Source organism: Anopheles ziemanni, chromosome 3 (genome assembly GCF_943734765.1).
Source record: "Anopheles ziemanni chromosome 3, idAnoZiCoDA_A2_x.2, whole genome shotgun sequence".
Classification (NCBI taxonomy): Eukaryota; Metazoa; Arthropoda; class Insecta; order Diptera; family Culicidae; genus Anopheles; species Anopheles ziemanni.
The window spans coordinates 53,051,411-53,066,984 of NC_080706.1; the positions used below are offsets into that span (position 1 = coordinate 53,051,411).

At 39.5% G+C, this 15,574-nt stretch overlaps 2 protein-coding genes across 2 annotated transcripts; one reads left to right on the forward strand and one right to left on the reverse strand.

The window, feature by feature from the left end:
• The first annotated feature begins 828 nt into the window (after positions 1 to 828).
• On the forward strand, positions 829 to 3,518 carry LOC131286455 (ribosomal RNA processing protein 1 homolog). Its single transcript, XM_058315409.1, is given in 6 exon segments — positions 829 to 1,109; positions 1,180 to 1,406; positions 1,493 to 2,021; positions 2,094 to 2,498; positions 2,541 to 2,755; positions 2,758 to 3,518. Coding segments are annotated over 6 exon segments (2,202 nt in total). The 5' UTR covers positions 829 to 892; the 3' UTR covers positions 3,367 to 3,518.
• Positions 3,519 to 4,084: 566 nt separating this feature from the next.
• LOC131289137 (gamma-aminobutyric acid receptor-associated protein) lies at positions 4,085 to 6,447 on the reverse strand. Its single transcript, XM_058318342.1, has 2 exons — positions 6,242 to 6,447; positions 4,085 to 4,865 (listed from the first exon to the last, which is right to left on the reverse strand). Exons 1-2 carry the CDS (start codon positions 6,329 to 6,331, stop codon positions 4,587 to 4,589), a joined length of 369 nt encoding a protein of 122 aa, XP_058174325.1. The 5' UTR covers positions 6,332 to 6,447; the 3' UTR covers positions 4,085 to 4,586.
• Between the last annotated feature and the right edge of the window lie 9,127 nt (positions 6,448 to 15,574).

A 15,574-nucleotide genomic window follows, 5' to 3' on the forward strand; every position in this document is an offset into this window, starting at 1 on the left:
AGAGGTTTCAAAGTCATACAACATGTGCATTTGCGACAGAAACGCGAGCGTTTTAAATCATCACCATCATCATCATCATCATCATGTAAACAAATCAATGTCGGTCTGGAAATTGTTTATCCTAATCTGAATCCCCGGAATCCGATTCAGAATCCGGTAAAAATGGTCTGGTGCTGATGAAATGGGTTTGGTTGGGTAGAACAACTCGGATAATGGGCATTCTGCTGTATTTCTTTGTAAAAAATAGGTTCCAGGAATTTTTCTAAAGCAAAACTTGCAAATCGCGCAAAAAACTCAATCTAAATCAATTACATTGTCCCTAGATCGACTCGTTATGTGAGTAACTCGACTCAAATTATTGTGAGTCAATTCAAACAGTTTAAGATCAAGTCAGAATCGAATCAAATCGAGTCCCAAACCAATCAAATCGAATCTTAATCGAAAATTTGAATCCTAATCGAATCAAATCTTTAGAATCCGTCAAACGGGATCCAATTCTTTAGAATCTGTCAGATGGGATTCGAATCTTTAAAGCTGGCCGTAAACGTTGCGAACTTGTTCGCGCGAACAATTTGACAACCAGGCATTGCCTATGTTAAGGAAAGGAAAGGAAGATTTCCTCTTATATCTTCCTTTCCTTTCCTTAACATAGGCAATGCCTGGTTGTCAAATTGTTCGCGCGAACAAGTTCGCAACGTTTACGGCCAGCTTTAGAATCCGTCAAATGGGATTCGAATCTTTGGAATCCGTCTAGGGATCGAATCTTCGAATCTTCCGAATCCCGATTCTGCCAACACTAGTTTCAAATGACATTTGGCCGCTGGCGAAGTGCCTCGTGCTCACGCCAAACAATTCGTTTTTCTCGTGCTTGATACACCGAAAGTCGGGAAATATGGTCATCAAAGAAACTAACGGCGGTGAAACAATGGCCAGCAGCAAAGGCACCTCCGGTAAGATGAAGGGCGCGCCAGCGAGCCAAAATAAAGCCGTTATCGTGGGACAGGAGATCAGGTTCGCCCGGGCCCTAGCCGGTAACGACCCGAAGCTGCGCAGCAAAGTGTTGAAAAATCTTAAAACATGGCTCACGACTCGCAGTCAGAGCACATTCGGTAAGAAGCAGTACTAAGGGTGTAGCTTTTTCGTGCTTGTTGGTTTAATCGTGCGTGATGTGGTTTTCAGCCTTCAGCGACGAGGACTTTATGCGCCTTTGGAAGGGGCTCTTCTTTTGCATGTGGATGTCGGACAAACCTTTGGTGCAGGAAGAACTGGCGGAATCGGTCGGAACGCTGATCCGTTGCTTCGATGAAAACGTCCCGGTTGCGTTGCAGTTCTACAAGGCCTTCATGGCGACAATGGGTCTTGAGTGGTTCGGCATTGACCGATGGCGGATGGATAAGTTCATGATGGTAGGAATTTTACTATTGGAATCTGGAAGCATTATCTCACAGCTCATTTCCTTTTCTCCTTGTTGTCCCCACTACGCCCATTTCAGTTCATACGTCGTGTTACGCGCCAGATGCTCTTCGTAGTGCACGGGAGCGACTGGCAGATGGAGCACGTGAAACTTCTGGCGGATATAATCGATACTACCATTCTGAACCAGGATATGTGTCCTTACGGTTTGACGAATCACTTTAACGATTTAATTTTGGAAGAGATCGCGAAGGTTAGCGATGGAACGGTCCCGAAGGAGGCGGTCACACAGATTATCGAACCGTACGTACGCTACATGCTGAAGAACGATGATAGCACCCTCATCGGTGGAATCGTGAAAAACATATTCTACGCACTCATGCAGCAGTCGGATTTGGGTCAGATGTACGAGGAAAAGTTCGAGCTTTGGAAGAAAACAAACTTTGTTACTGGTGACATCGATAGTGTTCAATTCAATATCGAATACAACGACGACGACGATGATGGCGAAGTCAATGAAGATGAAGAAGAAGATGTAGACGAAGAGGAAGCGGAGGAGGAGGGAAAGGAAGAAGATGCAGGAAAAGAAGTCCTGGAACAAGAGAACGGTGGTGATGAGGAGGAAGCAGATGAAAATGCCGATGATGATGATGATGATGATGAAGAGGTTGACGCCGAAGAAGAGGATGATGAGGGTAAGGAAAAAGTGTACGATCCTCGTGCGGGTCGGGTGAGCGTGGAGATTCCGCAGATCGACTTTGATGTGCAAGAGATCATCTCACTGTTTGACAAGCATCGCTTTAAACCGTACGCTACGTCGCAGGGTAAGAAGAGTGCCACGCTACTCCTTCGCAAACTGACCAAGTTCACATCCGGCGTATACCCGCTTGGCATCAAGCACGTGCCGAGCATCAACCCGAAGGACTACGAGGTAGACATCGACGAGCAGGTGGAGGACTTGGACGAGTTTCACCAGAAACTGTACGCCGATAAGCCGAAGAGTTTCAAGGAGCTCAAACGGGAGAAACGGTTAAAACGAAAGCTTTTAAACGAACAGAAGCGTGCAGCAAAGGCCGCAGCGGAAGGCGAACAGTCGAACGGCGGTACCGAGCAAGGGGCCGTGCCAGATGACACCCCGCGAGCTGACGATGATACCATCGCCAAGAATGGCGCCCAGGACGAAAGCGATGCCCCGGAAGGAGCGGCAGAGAAAAAGTCTACTGCCAAGAAAAAAGCCAAATTGCGTAAGAAAAGCCCAGCGGCCATGAAGAAACAGTTGAAGTTGGAAGTGCTAAAAAAGAAAAGGCAAGCAAAATTGTTGCTGCTAAAGGAACGTTTGAAGGGGCTCAAAAAAAACCCGAACCACCGGCGACCAATGGGACGGCCGTTTCGGCTGAAGGCGAACATCTTTCTACCGACTCTAGTGTAAAGCAGCCTGAACCACCACAGTCCTCGGGGAAGAAGGGTACCGCCGAAGTGGTGACGGTAAAAAAACAGCAACCACCGAAAGACAAAAAGGTTACAAAAAATAATGCAGATAAACCTTTCCAAACGGCGGACGAATGGTCGGAACCGCTGAAGGAGGGAGAAGAAGAATATTTTATTCCATCGCGAAAGCTAAAAACGAAACAAACCGCCACCGCCACCAGCGACGCCTCCCCTGCTCCCACGCCGGTAAAGTTGTCGGCGGGTAATAAACAATCACTGAAAAGGACGCCACCTTCGGCCGGACCCTCCTCCGATATCGACCCGCTGACACCGGCGAGGAAGCGCGTCAAGATTGCATTGAATAAAAACGTGGCACAGGACCTTGTGGAGCACATCCAGCAGGTTAAGAGTTCTCCACAGCTGCCGTTCGATTCGAGCCGGAAACCGAGCAAAAGTTTGCTTAAACCGAACCTAATACCAAGCCCAATCAATCCGTTCTACAAGAAAAAGATCGGATTGAAATGAGCGGTTTGATGTTGTTTTCTCGATTCCGATATGCAGCATGGATGGGATGGGTAATGTTTTGTAAAACACATCTCACTTTCCACGATACAACAACATGTGTGTAAAGTTCAAATAAATAATTTGATTGATTAAAAGAATGTCGTTTATGTTTACCACTTTTGCAAGAATGTCGTACGATTTCGGTTCAGATAAAAAAAGGCATTAACTTTAAGCGTAATTAACGTTATGTAATTGGTCAAGTGAACTAAAGTATGATGTTCAATGTTCTTTGTCTTACTGCAACACGATTATTGCATGTACTTTTATTTGACAAAACTTACTAAACGCTTTACAAAATCACTGTTGATCGTGGATCTAAATGATCGTTTATTATGGTATTAATCTTATAATATCATTCAAATAAACGTTAAACATCTTTAGTTTGCTGAACATTTTGATTGCGAGAATGGCATTTCTCGGGGGGAAAACGTTGAAATGAAGAACAAATAGGGGTAAAAACAATTTAAACGTTGATAACTTCATCTTTATAAACTAAATTCAATGCATTGTTTATTTTTTGAAAATATGAAACCACAAGTATAGTCACCTAAGTAAAGCTAGCAAAATATTCCACGTAGTTTCAAATTCGATTCAAAAATTCCGGCCCTCGGTGATGTGAAGGCTTGTAGTGGAAACGAATTACCAATTGGAACGTGTTTGGTTTTTTATAAGTTTTTTTTTATTTGTTTAACCCTACTTATACATTTTTTTTCTTATTTTTGCTTTAAATAAAATACATACGTTGAATACAGCTAGGTCATATAACTATACCCAAAAAAAAGTGAACCACAGGAGGAAAAAGTACAAGGTGGGATGGAACGCAACGGGGGGAGGAAACGGAGTGTCGATAATCGTCAAATTGTTTCTAGTAAAGACACATAGGATAACTTTGCTGACCCTAAACTAAAACCGACGATACAGTGAACTGAGAAATAGCCCAGCCCTCGACTGCAAGAATACTCCCAATGTGAAAGGCGGGGGAAAGGGAAAGGATAAAAAAGTAAGGATAGATGGTGACGTTGACACGGTCTAAGAGATGATACCTATTTTAAGAGAATAAGAGATGTTTTCACATTTTTTTTAACCTTTTTATCACCACAGTGTATCAGTGTTTTTGCATACTTTTCTCGTTACTGCTCCGTGCACGGTATTCGTTATTTTGAACGCATATTATTGTTTGTTCAGTTGGCGCTGGCGTTGTTACCGTAAACGTTCTCGTCCGAGTAGGCAATGTAGAGGAAGTAGTCCTCCTCATGATGCTCGTGGTACAGCGAGCCCATCGTGGCCGACGTTGGCGGAATCACGTTGTTCACGAAGAAAAACAGTGCGTCTTCCGGGCGTAGATGAATCCGCTTGCGAATCAGGAAGTAGAACTGGCCTACGGTCAAATCGGATGGGACCAGATACTTTTTCTTATCCAAATCGTCAATCCGTGCCTTCGGTGCCTTTTCCACGATAACCTACAACAAAGGAAGGGGCGGAGAAAGAAAATCTTTTAGATAAGGTAATGGAAAGCGTAAAAACTCCACGGCAAGGTGAATTGTTTTGTATCGCACAAATTAAAAGCGCACGTTCAGCGCCTTTTCGAACTAATCTTTAGCTTATCGCAAGCCATCAGAAAACACCACAAACGAGAAGAAAAGTGAGACGGCATTTACCCCGAATGTGACCCCATTTTTCGAATGCACCGACAAACGGAACCTGCCTCTGTTATGGTGCTCTAGTCTCTAGTCATACGTTTTTGTTTACTGGACAAAAACAAGAAGTACGATTTTGATCGTCAGAGATAATGAAGGACGGAAGTAACCAACAACAAAATAATTCAACAATCAATTACAATCTATGGCGAATTCTACACACACACATACACACATTAAGCATTAAACTGAAACGATCCTGAACTCAATAGACCAAAAGGATATGATTGTGAAGGGCTAGAAGCCACTTTTATACTCGTCTTATTTCAAAAGTAAAAACACAGCTGATCCAAGGGAATCGAAGGTTTGTTTTTTCCTTCATTCTCTTGTTATGACCAGCTTATTCGTGTTTGTACCTGTGTTGCTTTTGTGTACGCTGTACGTGCATGACCCTCAAAGCGCCGTCGCGAACACAAAGCGAGAAAAAGCAGCACACTCCTACACCTACACGGTTATTTTCAGCGTTTCGATTACAGCGTTTCAATCCTTGTGCTGTCGATGACTAATGTCTATCTCATATTCCTAACCACTCTGGATCGTCAGGTCGTAAAGACGGTTGGTTTCCCTTTATCGCTATCATAGACGAAAGCAGACAAAACAGAATGGAGGCAATCTTTTCATCGATTCTACGCAACAAACAAGTGTACGTGAGAGCGACGGTACGCTACTGCGAAGTAGATACGTACGATCAGATCATGTCATGGTTGGCTTGCAGCAGTCCTCCTGCGTAGCGAAAAAAGAAACAACAAAGGAGCCATTGCTACTGCGAACGAATGGGTCTTCCGTGACGCAATAACCTTGCATTATGTGTGCAAAACTACAACTTGCGCTCGGATAAAACTTGCAAACGATTTGAAAAGTAAATCGCCCTGCTTTCAATCATGCCTAGATAGTCCATGGAAATTTGTTCTTCCAAGGGCATTCCACACATCCTCCAACCGAGGCCGAAGGTCTGCAGGAAGCGAAATTATTCCATGTGCCTTCTTCTCGTCTTTTCTATACCACAATCCACAACAAGCAACTCTCCCTGACTCATATCCCATGATGGCGCCCGATGATGTTTATGTTTGCCTATTTTTTCACTCGCCTCGCGGATTGAGCAACACAAGTGGACAAACAAAACATTCGCATGTACTTACTGGCACACGGTCCGGGTATTTGCGCCGAATTTTATCGCCTTCGGCCTTTCGCTTCTCGAACGGGTGCTCTTCCTTGTACTGGAACTTCATTTTGGCGATTAAAATGCGAAGAATGGTTTGCTAAAGTCTTATTCCGTTCTGCTACAACTGATTTCCCAAAGATGCGTAGTTTCGGAGTGTTCGATTCTGACTGTGCTCGCAAAACGACAAAGTTCGACTAAAGTAGTGGCTAGAGTAGTGTTGGCAGAATCGGGATTCGGAAGATTTGAAGATTCGATCCCTAGACGGATTCCAAAGATTCGACTCCCATTTGACGGATTCCGAAGAATCGATCTGACGGATTCTAGAAACCTTGGTTGGTATTTTCTGCTGAAATAGCAAATTTGTTAATAAATTCAATTCATTCAAATCTCGCATTACTTTTTAGTTCCTTGACCGATTTCCACAAATAACCCCTCAAACTAAAGGTCTTCTCAAGAAAAGTAACATTGCCTCAAGTAAAATATTACATTTTCCATCTTTTCTAGTTTTTCTACCAGCTCTCCGTGAGAGCGGTCTCGCAATTCTAAAGCTACGCTTTTTGAAAAGAGGCCGCTATTACCAAATTACCGGCGGCAGTAACGGCGTCAACAGCAAAGATTCCCATAAACAATGAACATCTTCCCGTATGCCTAGGCAAAGGATGATCTTGCTACTAGCAAAACCAAGAAACACGACGCCCGAGGCTTCATTAACCCTGTAACCGGTTACATTTTAGTATTCCAAACTAAAAAAAAAGTTAAAAAAAAAATATTAATGTCCCAGGAGTTTTCTTAGTGGGTAGGAATCCCACACTACCCATTCTCTTAGGAGAATGGGTGTCTTGATCGGGGATAACACTTGCCCTCCCGAACCAGAAGATCTTTCTCCTGGTAAAATAACAAAAAAGAAAAAAAACGATTTCTCTCTTTTCAGAAACGGAACCAGCGCGTTGTATCGAATGAATAAATGAAAACATCCCTAGATGAATGTATGGAAGCTCCTTATGAAAACAAACTTTTCCTCGACATGTTTAGTTCGATTCACTTTCTATATGTGTATAAGATGCAACACTAGTCAATTCGTGATACGAGCATTTGGTGGATTTCAGTGGATTAAGTTGGTTCGAATGTTGCCATCCTCTCTTCCAGTGGTTGAAATTGATTCATTTATTTTCGCATAAACGCACAGCCTACCGTGGTTGTTGAGAAATTGAAAAATTTGGAAATTAGTCTACCAAACTTAGCATCAAGTAGTCTTATTGTGGAAAATGTATCAAAAATGTTTATACATCAAACGCAGCACCCATTTAGAATCAATTGTTTATGAGACGAGATGGCTTGCAGATGTGATATTATTCGCTCCCGCTCAAAAAGGCGCTCAACCCAAACAACTATACTTAGCGCCTTTCTGGACTTTATATTTTGCAGAAAGAAAAGGTCTTCACCGAAAATGGGAAATATGGTGGGGAAATGTGTAGATTGCCAAAGAAAATCAACAAATAGACGCGAAGGGTTTAAACAATTGTTTACCATCCTAGACAATGACAAATATGGCTATACAGCGGAAGAAAAAGAACGCAGGAGGAACATGCAGGTTCCAATATTTTACAAATATAGGTATAGAGATAAAAATTATAGACCTGTAAGTAGATATAAACAACTTTTTCCTACAATAAGGTGTTTTTAGGTTGAAGAATGGTATTTAATCGACTTTCGTTTTATTTATTTTCAGATCATAAAGAAACCGAGACTCTCGGATATTGATGAAATAAGGGAATTTTCTTCTGATGGTTTCAGTAATCGATTAATTATGTATTTAGTTTTCTCTCTTTCTTTTCTTTTCATCTTTTTTTGAAAATATTTTAATAATAATCGGGTAAAGGCAAAATGAAGCCTCGTGTGCCGTGTCTACTGGTTTTGCTGTATGCATACAGCCTTTGCCTCGGCACACGGGAAGATGTGCCTTGATTATGGCAACCTTCGCCGTTGAAGCCCTAACTGCGGCGGGTAATGCGGTAATAGCAGCCTCTTTTCCGCAAACTTAGCTTTACAAATCCGATTCGATGCACTCTTTCTACCACTGCATTTCTTCAAGCATTTGCAAGCATATTAGAATACTCTCAAAGAAGATCAGTCTCTAAAATTAAAAAACAAAAATTATTTTTTATAAAAAAAATTATTGATTGGTCCTTTGGGGATGTTCTGATCAAAATATTCCCAAAGAAGATCAGTCTCTAAAATTAAAAAAAAAAATATTTTTTATAAAAAAATTATTGAGTGGTCCTTCGGGGATGTTCCAATCAGATCATTCCCAAAGAAGATCAGTCTCTAAAATAAAAAAAAAAAAATATTTTTTATAAAAAAATTATTGAGTGGTCCTTCGGGGATGTTTCGATCAGAGTATTCCCAAAGAAGATCAGTCTCTAAAATAAAAAAAAAAAAATTTTTATAAAAAAATTATTGAGTGGTCCTTCGGGGATGTTTCAATCAGAGCATTCCCAAAGCAGATCAGTCACTAAAATTAAAAAAAAATGTTCTGATATGCCTTCCAAATGTCTGAGAAAACGGTGTGCCATAAAGAGTGCTCTGAATCGCATTTTTAAAGCTACGTTTGGTGAAAAGAGGCAGCTATTATCGAATTACCGGCGGTAGTTACGGCTTCAACGGCAAAGAGTCCCATAATCAATGAACATCTTCCCGTATGCCTAGCAAAGGATGATCTTGCTGCTAGCAAAACCAAGAAACACGACGCCCGAGGCTTCATTAACCCTTTAAACGGTTACATTTTAGTATTCCAAACTAAAAAAAAAGATAAAAAAAATATTCATGCCCCAGGAGTTTTCTTAGTGGGTAGGAATCCCACACTACCCATTCTCTTAGGAGAATGGGTGTCTTGATCGGGGATAACACTTGCCCTCCCGAACCAGAAGATCTTTCTCCTGGTAAAATAACAAAAAAGAAAAAAAACGATTTCTCTCTTTTCAGAAACGGAACCAGCGCGTTGTATCGAATGAATAAATGAAAACATCCCTAGATGAATGTATGGAAGCTCCTTATGAAAACAAACTTTTCCTCGACATGTTTAGTTCGATTCACTTTCTATATGTGTATAAGATGCAACACTAGTCAATTCGTGATACGAGCATTTGGTGGATTTCAGTGGATTAAGTTGGTTCGAATGTTGCCATCCTCTCTTCCAGTGGTTGAAATTGATTCATTTATTTTCATACATACTAAACAAAACTGTATAAACGCACAGCCTACCGTGGTTGTTGAGAAATTGAAAAATTTGGAAATTAGTCTACCAAACTTAGCATCAAGTAGTCTTATTGTGGAAAATGTATCAAAAATGTTTATACATCAAACGCAGCACCCATTTAGAATCAATTGTTTATGAGACGAGATGGCTTGCAGATGTGATATTATTCGCTCCCGCTCAAAAAGGCGCTCAACCCAAACAACTATACTTAGCGCCTTTCTGGACTTTATATTTTGCAGAAAGAAAAGGTCTTCACCGAAAATGGGAAATATGGTGGGGAAATGTGTAGATTGCCAAAGAAAATCAACAAATAGACGCGAAGGGTTTAAACAATTGTTTACCATCCTAGACAATGACAAATATGGCTATACAGCGGAAGAAAAAGAACGCAGGAGGAACATGCAGGTTCCAATATTTTACAAATATAGGTATAGAGATAAAAATTATAGACCTGTAAGTAGATATAAACAACTTTTTCCTACAATAAGGTGTTTTTAGGTTGAAGAATGGTATTTAATCGACTTTCGTTTTATTTATTTTCAGATCATAAAGAAACCGAGACTCTCGGATATTGATGAAATAAGGGAATTTTCTTCTGATGGTTTCAGTAATCGATTAATTATGTATTTAGTTTTCTCTCTTTCTTTTCTTTTCATCTTTTTTTGAAAATATTTTAATAATAATCGGGTAAAGGCAAAATGAAGCCTCGTGTGCCGTGTCTACTGGTTTTGCTGTATGCATACAGCCTTTGCCTCGGCACACGGGAAGATGTGCCTTGATTATGGCAACCTTCGCCGTTGAAGCCCTAACTGCGGCGGGTAATGCGGTAATAGCAGCCTCTTTTCCGCAAACTTAGCTTTACAAATCCGATTCGATGCACTCTTTCTACCACTGCATTTCTTCAAGCATTTGCAAGCATATTAGAATACTCTCAAAGAAGATCAGTCTCTAAAATTAAAAAACAAAAATTATTTTTTATAAAAAAAATTATTGATTGGTCCTTTGGGGATGTTCTGATCAAAATATTCCCAAAGAAGATCAGTCTCTAAAATTAAAAAAAAAAATATTTTTTATAAAAAAATTATTGAGTGGTCCTTCGGGGATGTTCCAATCAGATCATTCCCAAAGAAGATCAGTCTCTAAAATAAAAAAAAAAAAATATTTTTTATAAAAAAATTATTGAGTGGTCCTTCGGGGATGTTTCGATCAGAGTATTCCCAAAGAAGATCAGTCTCTAAAATAAAAAAAAAAAAATTTTTATAAAAAAATTATTGAGTGGTCCTTCGGGGATGTTTCAATCAGAGCATTCCCAAAGCAGATCAGTCACTAAAATTAAAAAAAAATGTTCTGATATGCCTTCCAAATGTCTGAGAAAACGGTGTGCCATAAAGAGTGCTCTGAATCGCATTTTTAAAGCTACGTTTGGTGAAAAGAGGCAGCTATTATCGAATTACCGGCGGTAGTTACGGCTTCAACGGCAAAGAGTCCCATAATCAATGAACATCTTCCCGTATGCCTAGCAAAGGATGATCTTGCTGCTAGCAAAACCAAGAAACACGACGCCCGAGGCTTCATTAACCCTTTAAACGGTTACATTTTAGTATTCCAAACTAAAAAAAAAGATAAAAAAAATATTCATGCCCCAGGAGTTTTCTTAGTGGGTAGGAATCCCACACTACCCATTCTCTTAGGAGAATGGGTGTCTTGATCGGGGATAACACTTGCCCTCCCGAACCAGAAGATCTTTCTCCTGGTAAAATAACAAAAAAGAAAAAAAAAGATTTCTCTCTTTTCAGAACATCCCTAGATGAATGTATGGAAGCTCCTTATGAAAACAAACTTTTCCTCGACATGTTTAGTTCGATTCACTTTCTATATGTGTATAAGATGCAACACTAGTCAATTCGTGATACGAGCATTTGGTGGATTTCAGTGGATTAAATTGGTTCGAATGTTGCCATCCTCTCTTCTAGTGGTTGAATTTGATTCATTTATTTTCATATATACTAAACGTTTTGAGCTACGAATCCGCACGCACTGAAACAAAACTGTATAAACGCACAGCCTACCGTGGTTGTTGAGAAATTGAAAAATTTGGAAATTAGTCTACCAAACTTCGCATCAAGTAGTCTTATTGTGGAAAATGTAACAAAAATGTTTATAAATCAAACGCAGCACCCATTTAGAATCAATTGTTTATGAGACGAGATGGCTTGCAGATGTGATATTATTCGCTCCCGCTCAAAAAGGCGCTCAACCCAAACAACTATACTTAGCGCCTTTCTGAACTTTATATTTTGCAGAAAGAAAAGGTCTTCACCGACAATGGGAAATCTGGTGGGGAAATGTGTAGATTGCCAAAGAAAATCACCAAATAGACGCGAAGGATTTAAAAAATTGTTCACCATCTTAGACAACGCCAAATATGGCTATACACCGGAAGAAAAAGAACGCAGGAGGAACACCCAGATCCCTATATTTTACAAATATAGGTATAGAGATAAAAATTATAGGCCTGTAAGTAGATATAAACAACTTTTTCCTATAATAAGGTGTTTTTTGATTGAAGAATGGTATTTAATCAACTTTCGTTTAATTTATTTTCAGATCATGAAGAAACCGAGACTCTCGGATATTGATGAAAATAAGGAAATTTTCTTCTGATGTTTAATAGTTTTCCAGTAATCGATTAATTATGTATTTAGTTTTCTCTCTTTCTTTTCTTTTCATCTTTTTTTGAAAATGTTTTAATAATAATCGGGTAAAGGCAAAATGAAGCCTCGTGTGCCGTGTCTACTGGTTTTGCTGTATGCATACAGCCTGTGCCTCGGCACACGGGAAGATGTGCCTTGATGATGGCAACCTTCGCCGTTGAAGCCCTAACTGTGGCGGGTAATGTGGTAATAACAGCCTCTTTTCCGAAAACGTGGCTTTACAAATCCGATTCGATGCACTCTTTCTAACACTGCATATCTTCAAGCATTTGCAAGCATATTAGAATACTCTCAAAGATAATCAGTCTCTAAAATTAAAAAAACAAAAATTATTTTTTATAAAAAAAATTATTGATTAGTCCTTTGGGGATGTTCCGATCAAAATATTCCAAAAGAAGATCAGTCTCTAAAAAAACAAACAAAAAAAATTTTATAAAAAAATTATTGAGTGGTCCTTCGGGGATGTTCCAATCAGAGCATTCCCAAAGAAGATCAGTCTCTAAAATTAAAAAAAAAAATATATTTTTTATAAAAAAATTATTGAGTGGTCCTTCGGGAATGTTTCGATCAGAGTATTCCCAAAGAAGATCAGTCACTAAAATTAAAAAAAAAAATGTTCTGATATGCCTTCTAAATGTCTGAGAAGAAGAGTGTGTGCTAGAAAGAGTGCTCTGAATTGCATTTCTAAAGCTACGTTTGGTGAAAAGAGGCTGCTATTATCGAATTACCGGCGGCAGTTACGGCTTCAACAGCAAAGATTCCCATAATCAATGAACATCTTCCCGTTTGCCTAGGCAAAGGATGATCTTGCTACTAGCAAAACCAATAAACACGACGCCCGAGGCTTCATTAACCCTTTAACCGGTTACATTATAGTATTCCAAACTAAAAAAAAAGATAAAAAAAATTATTCATGTCCCAGGAGTTTTCTTAGTGGGTAGGAATCCCACACTACCCATTCTCTTAGGAGAATGGGTGTCTTGATCGGGGATAACACTTGCCCTCCCGAACCAGAAGATCTTTCTCCTGGTAAAATAACAAAAAAGAAAAAAAAGATTTCTCTCTTTTCAGAACATCCCTAGATGAATGTATGGAAGCTCCTTATGAAAACAAACAAACAACAAACAACACTAGTCAATTCGTGATACGAGCATTTGGTGGATTTCAGTGGATTAAATTGGTTCGAATGTTGCCATCCTCTCTTCTAGTGGTTGAATTTGATTAATTTAATTTCATATAAACTAAACGTTTTGAGCTACAAATCCGCACGCACTGAAACAAAACTGTATAAACGCACAGCCTACCGTGGTTGTTGAGAAATTAAAAAAATTGGAAATTAGTCAACCAAACTTCGCATCAAGTAGTCTGATTGTGGAAAATGTAACAAAAATGTTTATAAATCAAACGCAGCACTCATTTAGAATCAATTGTTTATGAGACGAGATTCGCTCCCGCTCAAAAAGGCGCTCAACCCAAACAACAACTATACTTAGCGCCTTTCTGAACTTTATATTTTGCAGAAAGAAAAGGTCTTCACCGACAATGGGAAATCTGGTGGGGAAATGTGTAGATTGCCAAAGAAAATCAACAAATAGACGCGAAGGGTTTAAACAATTGTTTACCATCCTAGACAATGACAAATATGGCTATACAGCGGAAGAAAAAGAACGCAGGAGGAACATGCAGGTTCCAATATTTTACAAATATAGGTATAGAGATAAAAATTATAGGCCTGTAAGTAGATATAAACAACTTTTTCCTACAATAAGGTGTTTTTAGGTTGAAGAATGGTATTTAATCAACTTTCGTTTTATTTATTTTCAGATCATAAAGAAACCGAGACTCTCGGATATTGATGAAATAAGGGAATTTTCTTCTGATGTTTAATAGTTTTCCAGTAATCGATTAATTATGTATTTAGTTTTCTCTCTTTCTTTTCTTTTCATCTTTTTTTGAAAATGTTTTAATAATAATCGGGTAAAGGCAAAATGAAGCCTCGTGTGCCGTGTCTACAGGTTTTGCTGTATGCATACAGCCTTTGCCTCGGTACACGGGAAGATATGCCTTGATTATGGCAACCTTCGCCGTTGAAGTCCTAACTGCGGCGGGTAATGCGGTAATAGCAGCCTCTTTTCCGAAAACGTGGCTTTACAAATCCGATTCGATGCACTCTTTCTAACACTGCATATCTTCAAGCATTTGCAGGCATATTAGAATACTCTCAAAGATAATCAGTCTCTAAAATTAAAAAAACCAAAATTATTTTTTATAAAAAACAAATTGATTGGTCCTTTGGGGATGTTCCGATCAAAATATTCCCAAAGAAGATCAGTCTCTAAAAAAACAAACAAAAAAAAAATTTATAAAAAAATTATTGAGTGGTCCTTCGGGGATGTTCCAATCAGATCATTCCCAAAGAAGATCAGTCTCTAAAATTAAAAAAAAAATATTTTTTATAAAAAAATTATTGAGTGGTCCTTCGGGAATGTTTCGATCAGAGTATTCCCAAAGCAGATCAGTCACTAAAATTTAAAAAAAATGTTCTGATATGCCTTCCAAATGTCTGAGAAAACGGTGTGCCAGAAAGAGTGCTCTGAATCGCATTTCTAAAGCTACGTTTGGTGAAAAGAGGCAGCTATTATCGAATTACCGGCGGTAGTTACGGCTTCAACGGCAAAGAGTCCGATAATCAATGAACATCTTCCCGTATGCCTAGCAAAGGATGATCTTGCTACTAGCAAAACCAATAAACACGACGCCCGAGGCTTCATTAACCCTTTAACCGGTTACATTATAGTATTCCAAACTAAAAAAAAGTTTAAAAAAAAATATTAATGTCCCAGGAGTTTTCTTAGTGGGTAGGAATCCCACACTACCCATTCTCTTAGGAGAATGGGTGTCTTGATCGGGGATAACACTTGCCCTCCCGAACCAGAAGATCTTTCTCCTGGTAAAATAACAAAAAAGAAAAAAAAACGATTTCTCTCTTTTCAGAAACGGAACCAGCGCGTTGTATCGAATGAATAAATGAAAACATTCCTAGATGAATGTATGGAAGCTCCTTATTGTTATACGCCAGTAAGATGCAGCGTGAACCCGGGCTCTCCGTAGATGAGTTCCATCTTCGGGTGATGCCACGATCGGGATCACAAAGGGATTGCCGTAGCTGACGGGGCCGAAGCGTTGGCCTCGCTCTCTGGCTACCTGACCTCCGGTGCGTTCTGACGTGTGTAGCGTAACGGGTTCCATAATTTTAATATGTTTTATTGTCTAAGAGTCTAAGTAGAAAATAAAGAGCTTTTAAACCCAAAAACATAAAAGTGGCGACGAGGATAGTAGT

Bases quoted from the DNA above. Each gene is read 5' to 3' on its own strand.
- LOC131289137 (XM_058318342.1), bottom strand. From the start codon at position 6,331: ATGAAGTTCCAGTACAAGGAAGAGCACCCGTTCGAGAAGCGAAAGGCC. The intron at 4,866-6,241 runs GTAAGTACATGC...CCTTTGTTGTAG, and splicing joins AATACCCGGACCGTGTGCCA to GTTATCGTGGAAAAGGCACC.